General features: G+C 36.6%; 2 protein-coding genes across 2 annotated transcripts in view; one reads left to right on the top strand and one right to left on the bottom strand.

The window, feature by feature from the left end:
• pdxka (pyridoxal (pyridoxine, vitamin B6) kinase a) overlaps positions 1–6713 on the top strand; it is a 29808-nt gene extending 23095 nt beyond the window's left edge. Inside the window, exons 9-11 of the mRNA XM_065292984.2 lie at positions 1787–1923; positions 5126–5192; positions 5917–6713. Of these exons, the coding sequence (XP_065149056.1) occupies positions 1787–1923; positions 5126–5192; positions 5917–6029 (317 nt within the window). The 3' untranslated portion in view covers positions 6030–6713. The remainder of the gene's footprint in view (positions 1–1786; positions 1924–5125; positions 5193–5916) is intronic.
• Positions 6714–13105: 6392 nt separating this feature from the next.
• Positions 13106–26857, bottom strand: part of LOC135782605 (poliovirus receptor) — a 57400-nt gene continuing 43648 nt past the window's right edge. Inside the window, exons 5-8 of the mRNA XM_065292983.1 lie at positions 26202–26344; positions 19459–19546; positions 19343–19376; positions 13106–19256 (exon numbers count right to left, since the gene is read on the bottom strand). Coding sequence (XP_065149055.1) covers positions 19209–19256; positions 19343–19376; positions 19459–19546; positions 26202–26344 — 313 coding nt within the window. The 3' untranslated portion in view covers positions 13106–19208. The remainder of the gene's footprint in view (positions 19257–19342; positions 19377–19458; positions 19547–26201; positions 26345–26857) is intronic.

Raw genomic sequence — 26857 nt, 5'->3', positions numbered from 1 at the left:
ACACACTGGGCCTGATATCTAATCTGAGCATATTGCATATTTCTGAGAAACTCAACAGCCCGTTTTAAGGAGGGGGAGGATTTTTGCAGAATGAAGGTTAAATAATGCATTTTTCTAAAACGAAGCATGGACGCGTTTCAGAGCACCCCTGTAAGAAAAAAATGATGAGGAGGACATTGAAGGTCTCAATCAAAAAGTCGTTTATTCAATTGAAGCAGTAGCAAAGTACATGAAGCACTCTGGGTTCATCGGAGTTGGAGTGAACCCTGAGCAAAGTCAGTCTTAACACTTTATAGTTTCAAACCTGTTTTCCCACCCCTAATGCTAATGAAGTATCCCTTTAAATGTAAATTAAGACTAATACTACAAATGACCTCTATATCTCCCACTGTGCCCAAATCCGTCATTGTAGTATCCAACTGTGTGCTCAACCAAGTGGTCAGATAATGTTTAGATAGATGTCTTTTATTATCATGAACCCTCTTTGATCTGTGTTGGTTCAAGAAGTCTCACATTTGCTCCCATACTACTATTAAGAAAGTATTACTTCAGGTTATATTATTGTATTGCTTGAACTGAGATTACCATTTATGATTATCAAGCCTTTTGGAGGGATGAGATTTATTCAACAGCTAAATTGGAGTGGAATCTTTGTCAAGGCTGACTATAAATTCTTACACCCCATTAACACAAGCAATCCTTGGGCAGTCTTGCTTGTAACCTGAAAGTTGCCGGTTTGAGTCTCACAGGTTGGTTGGCAGGTTGCGTCTGTGGTCCCCTTGAGCAAGGAACTTTAACCCTAATTGCTGCCCACTGCTCTGGGCGTGTGTGTGTGTTCACAACCTACAGTGTGTTCTCTACTCACTGGGATGGGTTAAATGTATAGGTCACATTTTGAGTATGCGTTCCATACTTGACAAGCATGCCACTTTCACTTCACTTTCAAAAACAGCCAGTTTACTTCCCATTTAACCCATCTGTGGGGGCCTCTGGTTAAGAAACAGTGGTTTAGCCCTAGCACTTGTGCCCACTTCCCATTTTACAGATGCTTTTATTCCAAGCAATGAATAATGCATTCACCACATTTTAGTGCCTTGCCATTATTGCCTCTGGCTTGTGTATTTTGTTTGTAAAGATGATTAGGGGAAAAACATGTCGTGAAAAATGCTTTAGAAATTGTACAAAATGTACATTACTCTTAATTTTTTGTTATTATTCATATGTTATATGAATTGTATAAGACAGGGGTGGGCAATTCTTATCCTGGAGGGCCACAGTCCTGCAGAGTTTAGCTCCAATCAAGCACTCCTAAACTTCATTTGCAAGTGATACTGAAAACTTTGATTTAGATTTTTCAGGTGTGCTTGATAAGGGTTGGAGCTGAACTCTGCAGGACTGTGGCCCTCCAGGACCAGAATTGCCCACCCCTGATATAAGGCCTGTCATAATGTTGTAGACTTACACATAGCTCTGCTAAACGGGTGAATGTCTTTCATCAGATTTAAGAGAAACATAAATTAAAAAATATTAAAATTAATGACCTAGACTGAAGATTCAAGACAAAGCAGACATTAAGATCCCAGAAGAGATGAAATCCTTTGATATTTTAAATGCATCCTAGACTTTTGACCAGTAGTATGTTTTAGTAGGTGCCGTTAAAACATTTTGTGAACATTTTATCCATTTATAATTAGTGTTTTAGGATTAGCATGCCATTTATAATACGTTACAGTTAAGCTGGTTTAGACCAGTTTAGAGTCTGACTAATACTCGTACTGTTTCTTAGTAAGACCAGACGGTACCAGGGCAACTCAGCAGATCCGTTTGGACATACCGAAGGTGGAAGCTGTGTTTGTTGGAACAGGAGACCTGTTTGCTGCATTGCTGCTAGCATGGACCCACCACCATCCAAATGATTTGAAGGTACACAAAATGATTATGCAGTTTGCTTTGGCCTTTAGACGGTTTCAGCAGTAACAACATAAACAAGCGGCTTTCGTGGTCATCACGTAACGTCCGGTAAACTCTGCTAAGAATAAATAACAACAAAGTACTTTAAACGTAGTTTTTTTTATATGACAAGCAAAATAAACAACACGTAGATTACCTAGGAAACCAAAACGTTTGTTATTTTTGACGAGGTATTTGTTCAAGTGTTCAGTTTAGCAACTAACTAAGAACATAAAAAAAACCTGAAACCGGAAGTAAAGTTTGGACCAGACGCATATCGCGTCACCGCATGTGTGTCCGATGAAACCGTCCAACAAACAAACAGCCTTTGTGAACTGAATGCAACTTCTGGTAGACTTCCACATAGAATCAATAACAACAGAGTCCTTTTACAGTATTTTATTTCTGATAACAAGGGAAATAAATGACAATTACTGTACATTACCGTTGTTCATACATCATATCTAGCACATATCAACTACTACACTAAGATAACATTACTGTCGTCGGAGCCGATGGTGTAGTGGACGGTGCTCCCCCGACACATGGTGCAGGCGCACTTCTGGCGACCCGAGTTCGAATACGGGCTCGAGCTCCTTTGCCAATCCCATAACCCTCTCTTCACCCTATACTTTCCTGTCATTTCCTTATTACTTTCTATCCAATAAAGGCAAAAATGCCCCCCCCCCCTCAAAAAAAAGATAACATTACTGTGAAAAATTAATGGATACAAGTTAACTACAGATCCTTGAATTCTTGCCTGGCTGCCAATCCCCTCTCCGCACAGTTGTAATCCATGCTCGTCGCCTTCCATCACGACAATTAATGCCTGTGCGTCCGATGAAACGGTCTATATACACTAGTTAACATTTTGAAGTGGATTAAAAATGTTCATCAATATGTCCAAGACAAAGATATTGTTTAAATTTTAGGACAACTTTTAACTCTTTCCCCACCATTGACAAGTTAACTTAAGAGAGACGCTTCCCTGCCAATGATTAGTTTTTATGGCAATCCATATTTCTGCTATTATTCACCAGGTGGCGCTCTTACCCAACTTATAAAACCTGGAAGTATCCCCTTAGGGCAAACAGTAAGAACTCTGTTTTGATCATCGCTCTGAATCTGATCTCTAACAAAACTGCTCGACATTAAGGCTTGTCGGGACAAGTGGATTTTTTGTAGGACAAGTGTAAGAGAAAATTAGTTTTCCGACTGGACAAGTTTAATTTCAAACAAAATAAAATGGTATGTTACATAACATTATGTGCCGTCAATGACAGAGCAGAATGCGCAGCGCAAACAGCGAGCAGAATATTTAACAGAGAGCGCAACGCGCCGACACAGACACGCACACAGACACACACACGTTTACCTTACTGTATTGATACAAAACAAGCTGCGCGCGCAACTGGAAGTCATTAAAACAAGGCAAAAAAGACAGGAGTGGAGAGTGATGTTTCTTCAGGCTCCGGCGTGAATATATAAATGACAGGCACTTCAACCGCCTGTCTCTCTTTCAGCGCGCCTGTGTGTGTGTGCGTGCGTGCGTGCGTGCGACAGCCGATTTGAATCTGACAGAGTTTGTCACTGTACATTAAAAATGAACATTACAGCGTAAATGCTAGGATTAAGATTGATTTTATATATAACAGATAATCTGGATACATTTACCCTAATAAGTTTTTTAAAACATGGTAATGTCTTAATGTTTTGCTTTAGTGTTTTAATGTCAGACAATGATTGAAATGTGGGAAAAATGAAGGGAAAGGCATCAGATTTAGCATCCTTCTTCAGAAAGAGTAGCAAGAAGCAGTCAAATGAATCTTAGTAAAATACATTTCAGTGGCCTACAAAATTCACATGATTTTCTGGTCTCTATAGTTTTTTCAGTAATGGGAGATATTATTTCTGGTTTTAAATAAATTTCAAAAGTTTTATTTGATTAAATAGTTTAAAAAACATGAGTTTGAATTATGACTCTAAATTGTATGTTAATCTCAATTCATTTTAATTAAAATTAAAGTGTTGTAGCAATTGTATGTTATACATCATTGTGATTAATGCACCTATAAAACTTAAAGTATTTTAAGGTTGGATGATAGAGATTTTATGTGCCACCCCAAAGTAACTGCTGGCCCCTGCCTGGCCACCCCTATGAAAAATCCCTGGCTCCGCCACTGATTAACACAAAAGTAAATTATATTATAAATCTTTACCCGGACAAGTGACTTTTGTGCATGGACAAATAAAACAATAATTTACTTGTTCGAAGGACATGTTCCTCAAAAAGTTAATGTTAAGCCCTGAAAGGCTAAGTGCAGTAACAACGCAAACACTGAAACTGAGAAGTTTTTTACACCAGCCAGTCAAACATGTTACTGCAATTTTGGCACACACGTTTCTCTGAAATGGACAAAATTGAACCAGGACACTTTATCACAAGATCAGATCTCACAAAGCCTATTTCAACCATTTACTCAATTTTGACCAAATGCGTAGTTACTGCGCTTTGGCTTTGTAGGGCAGAAAAGTCCTTCACAAAAATACAATTATCTCAGCTTTTTGCTCGTAATTTGGTATTTTTGAAGAAACCTACCTATATTTGAGATAAAATGACAACAAATGAAGGTAAAATAAAATGTTTTTTTTTTTTTAAAGCAGGGGTTCTGTTCTTTCATTTGATATATTATATGTTTATATATTTAAAGAGAAAAGGTTTTCTGGAAGGCATTAAACTTTTGTGAAAATCATAAAAATGCTGGCGCTGACTGGCAACTAAAAAAAAAAAACACTGTCGGGGAAAGAGTTAAGGTTTTTATCCACTTCAAGTGTTGCTAGTGTGTATACATATTGTGATAAATTTACATAAGTAATTACCATGACACTTCTGTAAACTATGACATACTAGTGGAAACTGAAATCATTTATGAACTAAAAATGACCTTAAGACCATCTGCCACATATGACAGCTGTGAGAAAAGCTGTGGATCTAGCCCATTGTGTCTTTATTTAGATCAAGCCAATGCAAAACAAATACCAAACTATGTTAAATTTTAAAAGTGTCTTAAAGGTTTAAATACTTTGGGTTCAATACACAAAAATAAATGATAGCTACTTCTGTAATTGTTCTGCATGTGATGTTGATGCAACACTGTTTGTGTGTTTTTGACAGACCGCTTGTGAAAAGACTGTTTCAGTCATGCAGCATGTCATTAAGAGGACCATAATCTATGCTAAAGGTAAGATCAGATGCTAAGATGTGCTCAAACGTTATGTCTGTGTCATGTGCACTATTCAGAATTCAATTGCAAATGCGTATTACGTTCTGAACCTATATGACTTCCTTCAGTTTCGTTTCTGTTTCAAGAGTTTCATTTTTCGACTATTTTTTCTTATATTTTTCTTTTAATCCATTAACTCTTTCCCCGCCATTGACGAGATATCTCGTCAATTAAGAGAAAACGCTTCCCCGCCAATGACGAGATTTTCCGTCTTTCCGCAATACCGCTATTATCCACCAGGTGGCGCCCTTCCGCAACTTTTTAAAACCGGAAGTATTGCCCTATGGCAAGCTGCTGCATGCCGTGTCTGTTTTAAAGATTGCTCTGAATATGATCTCTATGAAAAATCCGTCACAAAAATGGAATTATCTCTGCTTTTTGCTCAAAATATGGTGTTTTTGCAAAAACCTACCCATATTCAAAAGCTGATTGCAAAAGAACCACTAAAGGTAGGATGAAACGGTTTTTTTTGTTTGAAAGCAGAGGGTCTGTTCTTTCATTTGGTATATTGTATGTTTATATATTTAAAGAAAAACATTTTCTGGAAGGCATTAAACTTTGGTGAAAATCATGAAAAACGCTGGCGCTGGCTGGCAACTTTTTTTTAAAATGCTGGCGGTGAAAGAGTTAACATTTCAATGAATGGCTTTATAAACTCTTTTCCCCTTTCTTTATTTCTTAGAGATGGCGGGTCCAAATCGAAAGCCCAATGCTGCTCAACTCGAGTTGCGAATGGTACAAAGTAAAGCAGATATCGAAGATCCTGCCATAACTGTGGATGCTGTTGTACTGTAGTCTTCGACAATATGAATGTCATATAGTAACCTCAAAATGATCGCAGGCACAACTGAAACAATCTTAACGTGAGCTTGAAATTGAAACCGTGAATAACACCCTACTCTGATCTCAGTGCAGCTGTTGCTAAATACTAACATTATGTTGTGTACGTTGCACCTGTACGGTACTCAACCTGTTGACCATTATTTTTAGTATTTTATTATGATTTGATTTTACACATGTCCATGTTTAGCATTTATTATTGTTTTTAAAATTAACATATTATGTCTTGTAACATATCAGTATTAAGTTTTGATGTGATCAGTCTAAAGCCCTCTTAAACGAGGGTTACTGTAGTTTTACATTGACACGTATTATAATGTTTACTAAAGCCTCACTGTAACTTGATTCCTCTCCCAGTCATTCATCTCAGTGAATGTTTTGCACTTCTGGTGTGTTATTAAAATTTGACTCCCTTGTCCTCCTGGTATGGGCTTTGTTGTTAGGGACCAAAAAGGGGCAACCTTCCCAGTGTATGAACCAATCAGAAGCAGGGGAGTCCAAATTTAACAGGAGTCAAATTTTACTTTACTTTAATAGTCTAAAAGTTGTAGAAAATCTATTAAATTATAAAACTGAATATGTCTGTATTAAGAGTATTTTTAATAACACTGATCTCAATAAATGAATTTAGTTCTCTTATCTTTGATATTCAGGACTTTTATTTTACACAGTTTAAAAAAACATGTTTTTTAATGATTATTGAGTTTTAGCTTTAAATGTTTTACCTCTTCAAATTTGTTTACTTCAATGAAGTACAATACCAAGAAAAGTTTACGTGAGAGAATGGACTGTTTATAAACAGTCCATTCTCTCGCCTAAACATTTGACCAACTGTCACAGCGGTTACAGCCTGGGAAACAAACGTATAATGTTTGTTACCCAGGCTGTAACCGCTGTGACAGTTGGTTTTATTGTTTACAATACAAACTAATATTGACTCAACACAGTTCAATATGACCTTCAGTTAGTAAGGTTTACCCTAATTAACGGTTTAATATTACATTGATGAAAAACTTTACCGCATTTAAACCGCACCAAATCAAACAAACATTTTAAAATATTTGCAAACTATGAATAAAAACACTTTACATTAGCTAACATGAACAATACTTCTACAGCTTTTATTACTCTTGGTTCATTTTCTTTTCTGCATTTAGGAACACATTTTTAAAATAAAACTGATAAATATTAAAGTTTCCCTGTGGGGAAAATCAGGTTTTTGTTGTTTATGGGTTTTGTTGTTACCTTAAGATTGTGTAACCAATGCCTACAGTACTTGTTGTACCTCGATCTCTACTTAAAAACCGAGGTGATTGGCCCTTTGCAGTTGTGCGACCCAAATTATGTAATAGCCCTTTATATATCAGGCTAGCTTTTATTGCCACATTCAAGTCATCCCTGAAAACATAGTTCTTTTCCTTAGCATTTTACACCCTGATTTTTTGTCTTCCTAGCATGTTGTTTTTTATGTTTTTATAAATTGTTTTTACAGAGATTGAATTATGTTTTTTTATGTACAGCACTTTGGTCAGCCTTGGCTGTTTTTAAATGTGCATTATAAATAAAGATTGATGGATTGATCTAGAGACCCAACAATGGCACTGATATGTCAAGATGTCAGTGCAAGATGTTTTTAAAACAAAAATAAATGTTAGTTTGGGACTAGGTTAAGCCCTGTCTGGGCAATCAACCCAATATGCTTTTAAGACAACCCATTTGCAAATTCATCATAAAACACTATTGCTGAGTATTTTCTCAATAAAATTGGAGACGGTCTTATTTATGTGCTTAAAAATCGCCTTGTAACCACAAACATGTAAACAATCACGTCAACCCAGTTAAATGTGTGGATCAGTTCGAGTCATTGATATAATGTATGGATGCTTTAGCTCTGCTTCTGTGCTGCTCACACATGCAGCGTGAGTGCTATAATCTGTTAACATCAGCGTTTAAATATAGACCAGTTCACATTAGGGGTGTCCTCGACTAAGGATTTACATATTCGAATCAGAATTGTCGAATCTTTCCATAGTCGACCGATAGTCGAATCATCTATGTTTGTGTGCATGGGTTGGGAGGGGGCCAGACCAGGTACAATTTGGTAACTTTTATTTTCTTTCACAAGCAGCACACATAAACAACTTTCTGATAAAGTGACCAAAACTGTCTTTCAAGTAATAAACGAAGACAAAACTGAGGATGCATTTATATTTTTTTAAGGTAAAATGTAAGGCAACATTTGTTTAATTATTCCTCACAACATTTTAAAGCCACGATCTACAGAACATCACACAAAAATACATTTTGATAACTAAACCTAAAAAAATAACAAAGGTGATCCTGCCTTGGAAACTCCGGCTACAATTCAGTGTTTTTATTTAATTTGGAGATAGAGCGTCAAAGCAGTCATGACCAAAAAAACCCGACAAATGAGAAATGACAAATAATTTGTGATTGTGACTGTAAATGATAAAAACTAATCTTTATATACAATTCATTAAACGTTAATTTATAACAAGAAAAACACTGAAATTAATGATTTTATAGACACTACGCGTTATTATTTAGCACAGAAATACTGCTTGCTTGCTTTGACTTTGATCATCTCTGTATTAACTTAAGATACAGAAAGACCGGATGATATTATTTATTTAAGGAATCTCTTTGCTATCATTTGAAAGTGAACACCGCCCGACCATAATATTAAATCACAAGAAAGACATTCGTGTCAGGCAGAAATAGGTTCGGTGCAGTCATGCAGATAGTTTCCGTTTCATTACCGAAATTTAAAAAAACTGCTTACCTGTTTTGTAGTTTAACTTTTGACAAGATAACACCTTTGTTTTAAATACATTTTAAAAACTTATACTCGTCGAAAAACATCCGTTTTTTAATGTTTAGTTTGATGAACTAAATATGAGACGCAGAGCACCTACCCCGTTCGGCTAAATTACATGCGCAAGCATGGCCAGCACGCAATAGTGCAACATCCATACAACGAAAAGCTATCCAAAATTTACATACTTAAATTAGATCAGAATTTACGTTTATAATAAATACAATTTTTTAAATAAAATAAGGTCAGAAGTAACAAAGTGCAGAACAAATATGTAAAATGCCTCAAGTGCACGGAAACAAAACACAAGCCAAATAGTTAAATCAGATAACCCAAAGTCATTCATAAATAAAATAAAATATAGAAATTATTAAGAGAACGAAAGGCATAATATAATTTGCCAGCTTTGTCTTTTAAATGTAGAAACAAAGAGGCAATGGTTTATTAACATAGAGACCTCTTATGGACGTGAAGCCCGGTCACAGGGGTTCTTGGATTTATAAACGCATTTTAAAAATATTTATTGAAAGCTGCTACTTCACATATTATTTGCAGTATTATCATAATATGCAGTATATTAATATATTGTGAGAAAGATGTTATATGTGAAATCAGATAATGTGTGCACCCATATACGGCCAAAATTGAATGATCCTCATTTCATAACACATCTGCGACAATTCGACTGTGAAATTGGTAGTCGAATCAGGCTTCTCCTATCGATGCATCGAATCTTCGACTATTCGGGGTCACCCCTAGTTCACATATGCATTGTGTGAAACCGAGCTTAGCAGTTATGTGTCTGAAACTGCCAATTGTAGCATCTATACACTCTTGGAACAAATGTGATAAAAACAACTGGGACAACACACTTGAAACAACACATTTTGTTACTTTTAACACAACTTGGGTTTTATTTTAACACAAAATGACACATAATGTGTTAAAATTACACATAAGGTGTTAGAAGCTTATCAACACTAAGAGTGTATATCTATGGTCTGAGGTAGTGTGAAAGAGTGGGGACCAATTTGCATGTTGATAGGTCAGCGTGCGAGCAAAGGTGTAGAGTTCAAGTTGTTTTTAAGCATGAAGAAATTACTGTGACATGTAAAACTTTTAAATATGCTGTTTTGATGCTCAAAGATGAGGGAGACTTTAATGCACAACTATACTAGCATTAACTAACATTAACAAAGGTTAATAAATGCTGAAAACTATATTGTTTATTGTTAGTTGAAGTTAGCTAGTGTATACTAAGGTTATCAAATACAACCTTATTGTAAAGCGTTACTATGAAAACTCACAGATAACAAAACAAAGACAGCAGGGTTATTGCAGGGAAACACCTGGTTCCCCCAAGCCAACTGAAATAACAGACGCCGGCCTTACTGACTCCAACTCTTTGTTGTAACACGGATGTTGATATACCATCTGTGTTTACTTAGCATTATTAACTCTAACAGATTGGTGGTAAAAACCTGTTATATAGATAATAAAAGTTTGACACTTCTTAAGCATTGTTTGCAATCTTTTATAGACTCTAAACTGTAATAATATCTTCTCAAAATATAAAATGAAAAACTAGGTACTTTCCAACAACAACAAAAAGATTCTGGTGGTATTTCATGTTGATTTCAGTTCAATTCAGTTTTATTTATATAGCGCTTTCAACAATTTTTATCGTACCAAAGCAGCTTCATCTGAAATGGAAACAAAGAAAAAAGAGAATGGAAAAAAACAAAGCATGGCAGTTTTTTAAAGGTGCAAAAGAGGATGTTTGTTTTATACATTTTTGCAATATTACTTGAAACTGTCTTTACTAAATGATAAAAGACTTTATTAGCTGCAGTGAACGTAATAATATTAATATACGTCATCTGTGCACAAGATAGAGCCTTAAAAACATCAGCCAATTCCTCATGCGGTCATCGCATCAGCGATTGGCCCTCTGGCTTGTCAATCACTGCCATTACGATCCTTGTGAGAGACGTGCGCGCTCCAGTAACTAGGCGACGCATGCGCATAGCACATGAAACTCCGTCTTAAGTTTTGTTTTGTTTTCATTGTCGATCCTGCTTTCCTCCTCGAATTTGCACCACGGTAGAGAAGAAACTCGAAGGAGGACGCAAAAGAAAGACTTTTTTAAGCCGCTGGGAATAGGAGAAAATTGTCAGAAGAACGTAATGTAAACAAAGTCGTTATTGGATAAACATTTCAACGCTGGAGAGCAATGAAGGAACAGAGAGGTGTCAAGACAGACGCACAGTTCGCAAAATTCTTATCGACAGGTAACAGTGATTTTTCTTTCTTTGGGGAATAATTATTGTTGTACTGTTATTCAGGTATATCGACGTTGTTCATGTACTGTAGTTGTAAGGCAGTGACCAGTCTGCTACATGCTAGTTGAAATGGTAGTAGCGTCGACTGATCTAACGTTTTAACGTCTTATGTGTTTACTATCATATCATTTCACATAATGAATCCACTGACGTGAGTCACGCGACACAGCATATGCCGGTGTTAAAGAAACACTCGTGTTCAAATATTCGTGCACGAGTTTTGGAAGGCGTTCCCTAGAAATGAGCTGTGAAGGAGGGAGGCTGTTCTTATGCATACGCTCATTTAAAAAACTTAGTAACAGTTTTTGGATTATCAGTCAGCGAAAAACATCCTCTTTTGCGCCTTTAATGTATAGTCTAGGATAAAGTATTTGGAGTAATGTAATAATTGTACAATATTTAATCAATTTTACTAATGAACTGATATCCTATCATTAATATATAGATAAATATGACACTTTATAATAATATAATAATATTTGTATAATAATCTAATCTAATTACCTCTTCAACCCTGAGGACCCTGTCCCGGGTCCAAAATTTCGTATTTTGACTTAATATAAAATATTCTTTTAATCTTTAATGCTCCGTCATGGACCCCAGTAACACATATGTTAAAAAAAGCTGAAATTGCTAATGTTAAACCATATGTTGATTTGACTTTTTAGGCTTCACTAACTAAATTTGTGCCAAAGATAAATGGCATCATGGAAAACTTGTTGTTGAGTTGCTGCTTCAACAAAGGCTACTGGCATATGGTCATGGGTTGGGGCAGTCATGGCCTTGTTTGAGATTCAGTCTTGATAACCAACAACAGGGCTATTTAATTCTGGTCCCGGAGGCTTTAGTTCCAACCCTAACCAAACACACCTGCCTGTAATTTTCAGATAATCTTGTGGACTTCCATTTGCTTCTTCAGGTTTGTTCGTTTAAGGTTGGAGCTAAACTCTGTGTGACACCAACCCTCAAGAACTAGAATAGCCCTGACCTACAAGGAAAATATGCTAAGTTTATCTGGATGATACCATTGTTTAATGTGTTTTACCTTCAGGGAGTACTTTAAATAGATAAAGTATATTTATATTCATACACCGACGGCGGTGTCAGCCATGCAAGGCGCCAGCCAGCTCGTCAGGAGCAGCTGGGGTTAGGTGTCTTGCTCAAGGACACCTCGACACTTGGTCCGGTGGAGCCGGGGATTGAACCACCAACCTTCCGGTTTGTAGACAACCTACATGAACCACTGAACCACTGTCGCCCCACTGTCGGTAACACAGATTTGGAGCTTTTATCCAAACAAATTAATAATTTTTCGATTGTTTGCAAATGAAGCAAACACATCAGTGGCATAAAGAGGTTGTGAGCATCTATTTCAGTGTTACAGATAAAGATTTTTCTCAAATAAAGTATAGTTTTTTTTTTTTAACTAACTCATGCCTTTACCACACCTAGGGTATGCAGCTGGAGTTGCATGGATTTATTTTATGAAGTTTTTGTGTCTTTTAAAAGGTAATACCATTCACTTAAACCCAGAAATAAGTTTTTAAACAATTCTTGGTAAGTTGGTGAGTAAATGATTAAATTTTGGGGCCTATTAATGATATCAAAACTCACACAAGCCACAGATGCATCAGGGTGCCACCCAATTGGCTGCTATGTTTAGCAGTAAGGGCACCGAGAGGCAGCCATTTTTAAGGACTGTCTTAATCACAAAACCCTCCAATGAATTGTTTGTTCACTTAAAATTCCCACATTACACTGCAAAAACAAAGCCCACTGTGTTCCCTCACATGACATTTTCTGAATCCACTAAGCTTGAAATGGCTCAAGCCAACTCAATAAACATTATAAAACAATTCAATTCAATTTTATTTATATAGCACTTTTCACAATTGGTAATTGTTTCAAAGCAGCTTTACATTAATAGAAGCAAGGAAAAACACAGAAAAATCGACAGATAGCATAACATAATACAGATAGCATAAGCAGCAGAATTTGCTGCGGCTATGAATCAACATTATAAGCGAGCGTATTACTAATGTAACGTATAGAAGAAAGTGCTAAATTAAGCTGACTCCCCGGCTTGGAAAACCCCATAGGAGAAAAAAATCTGTACTTTTTTTAGCCGGAAGAAAAAAAGTCCTAGGAGGAAAAAACCCTTGGGAAATGTGTATACACAGTGCTTTTTACAATCATTCATTGTTACAAAGCAGTTTTACATGGAAAAGAAACAAAGGGAAGTACCGAAAAATCAGGACACAACAAAAGCAAGGTAATGTTTTGAATATAGTGTGGCATAAAGTACTGTAAAATAACCTGTTGACCCAACCTAATAAAATAAGCTACTCGGCCACCCCAAAACCCAGAGTTAACTCGACCTAAAAACACCAACAAACACAAAGGGCCCTATCATACAACCGGCGCAATGCACGACACAAGTGTCTTTTGCTAGTTTCAACCCAGCGCAATTATCCTTTTCATGTTTAGCACCACGTTGTTTAAATAGCAAATGCATATGCGCCCAATTTTGCGCCCATGGGCGTTCTGATCTGAAAACGAGGTGTGTTCAGGCGCATTGTTGGCGCGTTGCAATTTTGAGGCAACTAAAATAAACTACGCCATTGATCAACTAAAACCTAGTCTAAAGTCACACAAACGTTTTTAAATATGAAAAATTAAAGGATTAAAATATAAAAGATTATTATTGAGTATCTTAAAGGAGGACCGATTATAAGACATTACAAAGTGTAAAGAGCTGCTTCACCTGCAGCCTGTTAAATGTGTAGTGTGTAATTTTTAGAAGGATCTCTTGACATAAATGCAATATAATATACAAAACTACATTATTATGGGTGTATAAAGACATTTTTATAATGAATCACTACGTTTTTATTACCTTAGAATGAGATGTTTTTATCTATATGCATGAGGGTCCCCTTACGTGGAAGTCGCCATTTTGTGACACCATGTTTCTACGGAAGCCCTGAACGGACAAACTTTTTTGTCTCTGACGATGACATGTTTTTCCGGTGGCGGCTACTGTAGATTCTCTATGGATTTCAAAAGCAAGGGGCGAGCAGTGGGCTGAGCCGTTGGTTGCAATTTGCAACCTTACCACTAGATGCCGCAAAAATTTACACACTGCACCTTTAAATAATTAAAGGTTTTGCTTTAAAAAAATGCAAATATTGCATCTATTTTGAAATGTTTTTTTTAATGCTACCCCACAGATTTATTGTATATCCTGACTTTGTACCTGTGGATATGGTGAAATGAGAATCTTAAGTAATCTTAAAACACAGCTGTCGAGTGCTGAAATGTTTCGGTTTCCACGTTTGTAAATTCTTTATCTCCTGTTTTTTTACAGAAAAAGCATTTTTGAGGTACAATCCTTTTCTTGCATTTGTTAATAATTTTTTGAGATGACACTGATCATGTAGGCCAGGGTTATTCAAATCTTACCCTGGAGGGCCGGAGCACTGCATGCATGGTTTAGCTCCAACCCTAATCAAACTTACCCACCTGTGATTGTCTAGTAATCATGAAGACCTTGATTAGCTTGCTCAGGTGTGTGTGATCAGGGTTGGAGCTAAACTATGCAGTGCTCCGGCCCTCCAGGGTAAGATTTGAATAGCCCTGATGTAGGCTATCCATAAATTTACAGCAATTAAAAGCTTGCTAATTAAACAACTATTAAACAAAATTCAAGGCCAGTATTGCAGACAGGGCCAGAACTAAATGCATAATTAACTAAAAAAACCTTGCAAAGTTAATTTAAAATATATCAGTGTCATTGTTTTGTCTGAACATGTACACTATTAAAGGTCACGTTCTTCCTTATGCCATTTTTCAAACTTTAGTTAGTGTGTAATGTTGCTGTTAGAGCATAAATAATACCTGTAAAATGATAAAGCTCAAAGTTCACTGTCAGGCGATATACTTTCTTTAACAGAATTCGCCTTTCAAAGCCTACAGCGAACGGCCGGTTTGGACTACAGCCCTCTACTTCTCGGTTGAATGACGTCAATATAAGAGTTTTTGACTAGACTCCGCCCACAGGAATAAGTCAGTCGCCAGCTAAGCTAACCGCAAGCTAAACTGCTGTCGAATCACAAAACACTAAAAAAACTACACAATCAGAAATCTATACGTATTTCTGAAGGAGGGACTTCATAGAACAAGGAAGACATCAGCCTGTTTTTAGGACAGTGAAAACAGCGCTATACAGATAAGTCAATTGTGTGAAAAGTGAAATATTAACACGTTATATTGAGCACTGTAAACACAATCAAAGCTTTAAAAACACTAATGTTTTTCTTTGGCACATTTATTAAAGTAACTTAAATCATAAAACATAAAACGGCTCGTTCTGGTTCTTCATTCTGATTGGTTGAAAAGCGTTCTAAGCCGTGATAAAATACCCCGGTAAACCCACGGTTCAGACCGTATTACATAAGTATCACTGCGCCACTGATTTATGAAAATAAACACCACAGTCTTTAATCATTTTTTTATTTTTCTACATTTGCACAATTATGGCGATATCCAGATAAATGTCATAGATAGTGTTAAGTCACTTCGTCAATAAAGAGAAAACGTTCTCAGAGTTCTTTTTGTCTTAAATTGATATTTCCGTTATTATCCACTAGATGGCAATCTTACCCAACTTAAACACTGACGCATTCACTCGACACAACAGCGTTGTTGTGGATTTAGCGTGACGTGTAAAGTTTTAATGGAGCTCTGAATCTGATCTCTTACAAAAGTTCTTCACATAAATGGAATTATTACACGGCTCTCTGGAATGCTTGATTCTGATTGGTCAGTTGAGACATTTGGAGGTTCGTTCTTTTCGAATAATAACCGCTCCAAAATAATAACGCATAGCCGGTACTACTTTTACGAGTAAGATCGCTCCGCGCCAATAAAGATCAATAAAGATTACTGTCTGTTTGGCGCCATCTTGTGACAAACACTCGACAACCACGACAAGACACAGACAGCTTACTGAGACTGAACTTGACAAAATAGAGCATGACAGCTACGAAGCCAACACACAAAAAAATACAGAATGGGCATTAAAACTTCTCAAAGACTGGTTAAAGAGAAAAAATGGAGACAGACAAGTATGAAGCAGAGGATCTTAATAAGGTATTACGATCATTTTGCATCTGTGCAAAGTTTCGCGGAAGGATAAAAATGTTAATTTAAAACAAATATGCCAATAAAATGTTTCAAATTCATATTCATGTCCAGTTTTTTTTCTTATGTGACAAGTAGCCGTGTAATAAGCGGGATAATGTAGAGTCAGCCGGTAGTTATCGGGAAATAAGCCCCTTCAGTGTGATACAAGACCCTCCGCTTCGCGTCGGGTCCTGATCACACTGTCGGGGCTTATTTCCCGATAACTACCGGCTGCCTCTACATTATCCCTTACTTATCTCCGCTTTTAGCTGAAAAGTTGAGAGGTGATAACTGATATGAGAACAAATGAAGGTTTTTTTGTTGTTGTTGTTTGAAAGCGGATGGTCTGTTCTTTCATTTGATATTTTATGTTTATTTAAAGAAGATAATTTTTTCTGTAAGGCATTAAACTAAAACTGGGTGGCAACTTAAAAAAAAACGCTGACGGGGAAAGAGTTAAGCATGCTTCCAAGCATATTTGTTCATCACTTCAACAGTTGCACGATATAAATGTTAATGTATAAATTAAATTAAATTAGATGAATGTTGATTTATAAAATAAACACCCCAGTCTTAAATCATATTTTCATTGTGTCTTTGCTACGTCTGTGTTGGTTGGGAACTGCCATCTGTTGCAGCCACTCTTGATTCTGAGGAACTACTTTGTTTGGCGGAAGAGTAATATTTGTACTAATATAATTACAACTTATTTGTGTTTTATTTTATGAAATCCTGCTATGTATATGAAGTAACCGTTTTATAAAAGCAATAAGTCCCGCGAAACAGTGGGGTTACAGTGCATTTTATAACAGCTAAGGGGGTTTTAGGCACTCTGCTTCGCGTCGTGCCTAACGACGCCCCTTAGCTGTTATAAAATGCACTGGTAACCCACTGCTTCTTGGGGCTTATTGCTTTATTTTAACTTACTCCTGGCTTAATCTAAGCCCTGTATGTAAAACAAGTATTTCTAATGTCCACAAGTATTTCTAATAATGTAGTATTAAAAAGTTATAAAAATATTTACATAAAAAAAGATACATGACATCAAAGATGGAAATGTTATGATTAAAATAGCAAAAAAAAGAAAAAAGTAAAATAACATGACAAAATAGCACCAACATGAAAGACCCTGGGTTTCATTTATAAAGCATGCAAGGCCTTTCTTCCATTAAAGATCACAACATCGCATATTTCCAGCCTCATTTTGCGTGTATGTCAGTTCCCACGCAAGAGGAAAAAAGAGAAACTGAATCCTCAAGCACATTCAAATAAAATGCGGGTGCAGGATCGACAAAATAGTACAAATAATAAAGCAATTAATATTTTTTTCTGCTGTTTTAATAGTAACATTTTCATCTTTGGTTTGTCATGATATTCAACAGACAGAACTGATATCTTTTGAGATACTAAAGTAATGCGGGTTGTGGTGATTAAATACTCAATCCTAAATACAAATCACTCATTAATATGACTATAAAAAGTTATGAGCAAAAAACACTCACTGCTATGGATCACGCAAAATGAACATAAATATATAAATATTTCATACCTAAATCGGGCCTACTGCACTACTGTGTGAGAAACTAAAGACATAAAATCAGTTTCAACAGATTCTTTTAAATTATAATCCACCGCCACTGAATTAAGAGTCGTGATTAAGAGCTTGCTGTGTTCAGGTGCTTTGTTGTCCAAATGGAGGACGTCAGGTCAAACTTGTGTGTGTCTTGGGAAATGTAATTAACACTACAACCCACAAGCTAGACCAACAGAAAAAAGATAAACGCTAAAAGCAACAAGGCATCAGAAGACCTTAGAAGATGTTTCTGACGAGTGCACTCCACTCGAACGCACTCCTCAGTGCGTGTGTGCATGATTGAGCAGACATCACACACACGCAAAGCAGAGCATCGAGCAGATCATGTCTGGTTCACTTTCTACGGCCATCTCAAGTGCACACTCATACGCTTTGAAACTCAACCATGCATTCTAACCATGTTCATAATATATTTTAGAGTGGAATTTGAGTCGAAGCAGACTTCAATTTCTTACAACTTTCAGGGCTGCACCAACTAAAGTATACTTGAGGATTCATACAGGAACTTTATGCTTTGGTGGAAAATTACTGATCCATTCACATGCCCTGCCCATCGATGGCTCCTTCTTATCAGTTTTGCTACAGACAGTGAGTGAATCAGTACTGTTATCCATTTCAGTTGCAGTTTATGTACAGTGTTTATCTTTTTTTTATCTGTACTCAACTGTCAGGGCAACCAAGCCTGTGATGTCACATGCTGCGGTATTGCAAGATGGTGACGCCCTTGCGTAGAAAACTGTAACAAAACCTTTTTCTATTAAATGTTTACATTTATAGTATTTGTTATTGTCTTTTAATAGAGTAGAAGTCAATTTACTAAAAATATTTATCTTGTCTAACTGCTTCCTTTAAAGGGACACTTCACCCATTTGCATTAAGCTTTGTATAGTTACCCCAGTCATGTTTTTGAATGGTCATGCATCATTTCCTCAGTTGCCACTGAGACAGGAGAAATACAGATTTCAGTCTTGCACTTCTGTCTTTCAATTATGTAAAAATTATCATTTTGCATCATTAAAAGAAGGAAGTCCAATATCTTTGTTGAGGGGCTGAGACACTTTCGGAAAAGTGTATTGGAAGTGTAAATAATGTCCTATTCGTTTGCATGGAGAGGGCAATAAATAAGCCAGAAGCTTCATTTTTCAAGACGTATGATGCACATCCATGCTTTGTGCACATTATAACATTGGTTGTTCTTGAGGTTCTTGGCTGCCTGCACTGGTACCCTAGAGATAATTGTTTTGCAAATTTAGCTTAAAAGAATAATCAACAACAATTGAATGGTTTCATACAATCTGATGTAAAAACAGACCTGGTTTTCATTTCGGGGATTTTGCTTCTTTCTCCTAAAGTAAAAATAAAGTTAGTAAATAAAACACATCTATACCAAAACTGTAAACCCTGATGAAATAAAGTGGACATACTTACCACTCCTTAAATGCATAATATCCCAGAAGGCAAAGAACAGCACTAATAATGCTGAAACTAAACAGACCCCAACAAACACTACTGGACTCTATAGGAAACAAGAAATAAGAAAAGATTGGTGAGCTGTTAGAGGTCACACTTCTACAATAACAATGTTATTCCAAACATCATTACAATGATTACCGGTACACTTTAACAGTATAGACTACAATAGAGCAGAGTAATGTTCATGTTGTAAAACATATGAGAATATGGCCTTAACACATTCAAAATATCTCATTATTGTTTCTCCGTATCTACACTAAAATACATATCCTGTGCTGTATGCAATATTTAGGTCTTAATAATGTTAGTGACCACAACAAGTTTTGGTTCAATTCTTCAATAATATTTGAGATTGATTAGAGCTAAAAAATGTCAATTTAAACAAAAATAATTGAATAATATTCTGTTGAAACATGTGAGGTGGATATTGTTTAAGAAATAAAGATCCACACATCCACCTAACATCCTTCTATACACCTTATTCAGTCCACCGCCATGTTAATTCCAAACCGAAGCTGTAAGGGATGATGTCAAAAGTGTGTGCTTTAAATGTATCATTTTGTACTGTGATGCTGGTCATTCAGACATCAAAACACAGAAAAAACATAATTTTACAAATTTCCTCAGGACAAGAACCTCAGAAAATGTGGATTGTTAAATAAGAAGTGACATATGACCTCATTTGAAATGACAATAGACCATTGTGTACATAATATCTGTTTTGGATACAAGCTTGTTGGCTAATCACTTATTTCTCATGTTGCAAGCATGTTACTTTTCTTTAAAACACCAATATAGTGAAACAATACAATATTCTATGACAACAACTAAGTACACATCTCCAGTTTGTATACAGTGCACAGCATAAATGAGTACACCCCCTTAGAAAATTAAGATTTTTCTCCATTTGTCAGTAAATATGAGACCAATTTGCTGTATTTTTACACACCAATTTTATTAAACATTTATGTTTCTTAACATAAGAGTAAAAGTCACTTACCATCTTAAGGATAGGAAAAATAACACATTTAAATCAAAAGAGGTGATGCAAATGAGTACACCCTACAAAAATTCCATCTAATATTTGGTATGGCCTCCATTCCTTTTTAAAAACAGCACTAATTCTTCTAGACATTGAATAAAGAAGTTGACAACATACAGTTCCATCTTTTATTCTCTATTCTTGAACAAAGACCTTTTTTAGATCCTGGATGGAGAATGACATTCTGCTTGTCTTTTAGAACTCTCCATACGTCTGAATCACTTTTACCCTGTGCTTCTTCTAAAATGAATTAGTGACCTTAGATGTGTGTTTTGGGTCACAATCATTTAAAAAGATTGCCCGGTGACCAAGGGCACAGAGTGATGGTAGCATCTTCTCTTTAAGGATTTCACAGTACATCTGTTTTTTCATGGCGGCATTACCGGATGCAAGTTATTTTGGTTAATAAAGTTTTATATGTGGATATTTCTACAACGAAACTGCGCGGATTACCCTCAGAAGGACTTTCTTTATCATCGTGGAGCCGTTTAGATTTATTTAGTAAAGGATGGATGCACACTTTTTGGACTTGAAGGTATAGGACTTGGACCCTATAACTTCACATTTGATTAACTGAAAGATCTAAAACATTTTCTAAAATAAATGAAAATGCCATCGTCTGAAAAATGATGGACATATGCATCTCGGATGGCTTCGGGGTGAGTAAATCATGGGTTTAATATCATTTTTGGCTGAACTATCCCTTTAAACCTGTCATTCCTCCCGCTTGCTTTTAAACGAAAGCAAAGGAACAGACAATCACCTCAGAAAATCGTGGTCGAAAGTGGACAAAAGAGACTATAATTCCAGGTGTAAACGTGAATGTGTCTCTCATCAACCAAAATGCATCTTCATACGTATAAACAGCCCCTTAGTAAACATTGTGTTGTTTGTTGTGGGCAGAGTTTTACGTGGAGGCAGAAAGACCACTGATTGGTTCACAGAGGTGCTGTTTGCATAGCAAGCAGAGTATGGCAGTTGCCCTTGCTACGTTACAAGAACCAGCAGGCAAATGACATCAAAGCATTGCGAGAGAGATTCAAAAGCAAACTCTTCTGTATGATTTTTTGAATCGCGTTATTTTGATGTCATCTACTTGCGGTTCTTGCAGCGCAACATGAATTCGAACATAACTTATAATAGTGTGGTTACCCCTGCAGAAGGACTGATGATGACCGCTGCGGTTATGATCATTTTAGTTAAACTTTTCATTTTAATAATATATTAGTAAATGCTAAAATTATCATGAACTTAAACAAATAACCTTTGTTCATTGTTAGTTCATGTTAGCTAATGCATTAAGTCATGTTAACCAATACAAACTTATTGTAAAGTCAAAAAAGAATAACAATAACGATTATGTAAGGCACACAATGTCCAGGACCATAAAGGCCATTTGAAAACGTTAACTTTTAATGGATGGAACCAGACTGATTGACCTCACTCACAGGATTACCTTCAGTTAAGTTAGTAGCCTAATATCTGCATAGAGAAATTGAGTGTGTATATTAAAGAGAAATTAAGGGAGTATAAATCATTAGATGTCCATATCTATCTGCTGGACGGGCATGGACATGATATAAGTGTGCACTGCAATTGCAAGTATTTTTGATTATCATTTGTGTCTGCTCATTTCGTTGCATTTAATTACAGCTGTCGTCGTCTTTGGCTGGCAGTAGGTATAAAATAAAATGTAAAATTTGAGCCGGTACTTACACAACAGCATGACATTTGCGTTTCTTTTGTAGCAGATTCTATGCTGCTTTGTCTGCCTGCAGTTTTTCCTTTGTTTGCCTCCAGCTGACTGTGACATTATTGTGATGTAGGCTCTAAAAGGGTCTATTGAACCATAAATGGAGCTATAGTGGTGCTATATATCAGCGCTTATGGTGGTTTATAGGTGCTATATAGCACTAAAAATGTTTCCCCTATGATCACAAGTTTTTAGTGCTATTTAACACACATTTTTTTTTAGATTGTATCTGTTTTCATTTTACTAAAAATTATGAAATTTGTTTTTATTTCAATACAGTTGTACACTTGATGGCTCAGTTGTAAAAAAAGTGCTATAACTAACCCTGATGTGTGAAAATGTATTTACGTTAAACTGACAGTTGCTGGTAATTGCTGACATGTTTAAAATGGTGTTTTAAAGGTGGAAAAGAGGATGTTTGTTTTATACATTTTTGCAATATTACTTGTAACTGTCTTAACGAAATGATAAAAAACTATTTATTAGGTGCACTGAAAGTAATAATATTAATATACGTCATCTGTGCACAAGATAAGGCCTTAAAAACATCAGCCAATTGCTCTTGCGGTCATCGCAATCATCATTGGCCCTCTGGCTTGTCAATCACTGCCATTACGATCCTTGTGAGATACGTGCGCGCTCCAGTAACTTTACACAGGCGACGCATGCGCATAGCGCATGAAACTCCGTCTTTAGTTTCGGTTTGTTTTCATTGTCGATCCTGCTTTCCTCCTCGAATCTGCACCATGGAAGAGAAAAAACCTGAAGTAGGATGCAAAAGAAAGACTTTTTTAAAACCTCTGGGAATAGGAGAAAATTGTCAGAAGAACGTAATGTAACCAGAGTCGTTATTGGAGAAACATTTAAACACTGGAGAGCAATGAAGGAACAGAGAGGTGTCAAGACAGACGCGCAGTTCGCAAAAAATCTTCTCAACAGGTAACAGTGATTATTCTTTCTTTGTGAATGTAATTATTGTTGTACTGTTATTCAGGTATATTGACGTTGTTATTGTACTGTAGTTGTAAGGCAGTGACCAGTCTGCTACATGCTAGTTGAAATGGGAGTAAGTTAGCGTCGACTGATCTAACGTTTTAACGTCTTATGTGTTTATTATCATATCATAGAATGAATTCACTGACGCGACACAGCATATGCCTGTGGCAAACAAAGGGCGCACTCACATTATCCCAACCAAACCAAACCATGCCTGGGCGCGATTGCCACCCCTCCCTACTCCCCCAGGTGCACGCACTCACACTGTACTTCTTATCGATCCGAGTCAGGTCGCGCTTTCGTCATTAAGATGCGATTGTTTTGAAAAAGCAGGAAGTAAAGCGCTCTCTTAACACTGGAACCCACCGTAATGATAAGTCTGTGTTTTTCATTCGGAGTCGTTTGGTGCGCGATTACAGACAGCCCTCTCACATGTCATCATATTGCTTAGTTCATCTGTCACGTGCGCAGCTCGGACATTCACGTAACCCCGCGGCGCGCAGCAAAAGGTTTTTACGGAGGCAGATGAAGGTGAGTGGTCGCGCAACTGACGTCTTCACCTTTTGAATCGCGCTCAGGCGCGATTGCGCTCACACCACAGCCTTCCGCGCCTGAGCCCAAGTGAACCGCGCTCCGGCCCACCTCTGCAACCTGGCCGCGGCGCGATTAAACAATCCGCGCCCGGGCGCGGAACGAAGCGATCACACTAGTCAAACAAACCAGGCTTTGGGGGTCAAACGCGCCCGAGCGCGGTTTGGTTTGGATAATGTGAGTGCGCCCAAACACTCGTTCGTGCACGAGTTTAGGAAGGCGTTCCCTAGAAATGACCTGTGAAGGCGGGAGGCTGTTCTTACGCATGCGCTCATTTAAAAAACTCAGTAACCGTTTTTGGATTCTCGGTCGCGAAAAACATCCTCTTTTGCGCCTTTAAGCAAAACACTTTTATGCTCTGTTGGGACATTATTGCTTCTCATGGGAACGTGAAGTATTTTCAACATTTATAGGGGGTAGTCATTGATTTATTGGCATACAAATCCAAAATGTCAGTGTTTTTCTCCGACCACATGTGTAAACATTCCCAGTTGAATTATCAACTGTTTTCTCACAATACCAAGATTGTTTTTAATTTAATTGCCGTCCGACTCCACATCTCTCAGCTTCTAAAATGGGATCAATGCAAAAGTGATTCTGCACATCCTCTTGAAAAGGTCACGCACTTACCTTTGTTCTGAATTTCGTTGCATAAACTTTATACATTGACACCTTTTATACAGTGGTGTAAAAAAAATTTGGCCCTCCAGATTTTTTATGTTTTTCCATATTTGTCAGACTTGTTGTAATGTTTCAAATCACCTTACAAATTTAAATATTGATTATCATCAAGATGTTTTCTGGCAAAACTGAGAAAAGCCTTTAAGTTGTTTTTGCTCAGCAGTGGTTTTGGTCTTGGAAATGCTATGCAGGCCATTTTTGGCCAGTCTCTTTCTAGCGGTGGAGTCATGAACACCGACCTTAACCGAGTTGTGTGATGCCTGCAGTTCTTTGGATGTTGTTGTGAGGTTTTTTGTGACCTCTTGGATGAGTCATCGCTGCGCTCTTGGGATAATTTTGCTCTTGCTGGTGTTCGCTGAAATCCCAAGCTTTATAAATGGCTTCATAACATTTACCAGACTGATAAATCTCTATTACTTTCTTTCTCATTTCTCATCCTGAATATCTTTGGATTTCAACATGATGTTTAGCTTTTGAGGATCTTTTGGTCTACTTCACTTTGTCAGGCAGCTCCTATTTAAGTGATTTATTGATGGCAGACAGGCCTGGGTGTGGCTAGAAAAAACTGAACGCAGGTGTGATAAACCCCAGTTAAGATATGTTTTAACAGGGGGCAAAAACTTTTTCACACATGTAGTTTTGGATTTTGTTTTCCCTTAATAATAAAAACCTTTATTTAAAAACTGCATGTTCTGTTCACTTGTGTAATCTTTCAAAAACTACACTGAGCTAACGTTACTGTGTAAAATGTTTATAATGTTTGCAATCTTAACTGCAGATCGGCTGCCAAACCTCCTTTCAAATAGCGATAATCCATGATCGCCATATTCCCTCATTTTTAGGAAAGGAAAAGATTTGTTATTTTCGACAAAGTACTTGTTCCAGAGTTCAGTTTAGCAACTAGTCAGACCATTACATCAACAAAGACCGGAGGTTAAGTTCCACACAGACGCGTAACCACGACAATATGCACTTGCGTCTGATGAAACCATATGTTAGAGAAGAAAATCACAAAAACATTTAAAATGTCTATCATACCAGCAAGAGGTACAAATAACATTTTAAAATGCATTTAATTTTACATCCAGGTGTTGAGAATTATTAACTCACATATCCACCATGAATTTATCTTCATCAGAACACATGAGTTTTATCACTAATAAGACAAGCAAATATATGTTTTATAGACATCCTTTTGAAAAACAATTACCATCTGAATAGGGCTATATGTGAAAGGTCTCAGGTCTCTGTTACATTTAATCCCACATTAGGATGTGCACCACCCACCCTTGTTTACAAAGAATAAACAAATACTTTTTAATGTACTTTAATTGTATTTGTGTAAGGCATACTCAATATTGGCAAACATTTAACATTCAGGAGAAATCTAAAGGAATAGTTCACCCAGACATGATAACTTTGTAATCATGTTGTTGGAACTCACAATGTCTTTCACTGTCCTTCAGAACCCAAGCACAGATTTTTAAAAATTACAATAGTTTTAATTGTTACAAATTATTTCAAAGTAAACATCCTCAAACTTTGACATGAGGGGGTGAACTATCCCTTTAACCATGTCAAAAAATTTAATTAAACATTACAGTCTCATTAAAATATACAAACAACACGACTCACCAGTATGAACATGAATATACAGGGAACCTGAAGAGCTTCCATACTGGTTTGAAGCTTTACAGATGTACAGGCCATTAAAGTCAGGGGACAGTTTTGCGACAAGAAGCTTGTTTCCTTCAAGTTGAAGAGTAGTTTTATTTACTCTGTTCAAAGAGAGACATACTTTATGATTACTCTGTCAAGGTGATTTGCTGAAGTCTGCCATATTAAATCTACACAGGCAACATGAAAAGGTAAAGGGTAGATATTCCCTGGAGGACATTAAGTTAAGCTCTGAGAACATCATTTGAATGATCTCATAATCTTTTGTGTATATATAGTTCGGTGTTTTCAGTTTAGTTCTGTTGGTTCCTGTCTTTGCAAGTGTGAATGTAAATCTGCTGCAGTGTTCTCTGCTGTCTTTTTGTTATCCCTGTCATTCTGGCTCTTCTTTGTTATTTTGTTAAATTAAAGTGTGGTACAAATAGATACTCTCCTTATATCTTCCCTGCCATGCAGTGACAGATATTTTTCTGTTTAAAATGACATTGTTATTTCAACACCTGCAAACCTTATGAACTGCATATGTTAAATCTTGCTTAACTTTACCTTTACAAACTGTTTTTAGTTTTGTGAAAGACCACAAACCAACAAACTGGTCTTTCAAGCAGCAGAGG

The sequence above is a fragment of the Paramisgurnus dabryanus genome, chromosome 15, assembly GCF_030506205.2.
Source record: "Paramisgurnus dabryanus chromosome 15, PD_genome_1.1, whole genome shotgun sequence".
Classification (NCBI taxonomy): domain Eukaryota; kingdom Metazoa; phylum Chordata; class Actinopteri; order Cypriniformes; family Cobitidae; genus Paramisgurnus; species Paramisgurnus dabryanus.
Note: the sequence above shows the minus strand (reverse complement) of the source record. Positions and strands in the feature narration are given on the sequence as shown.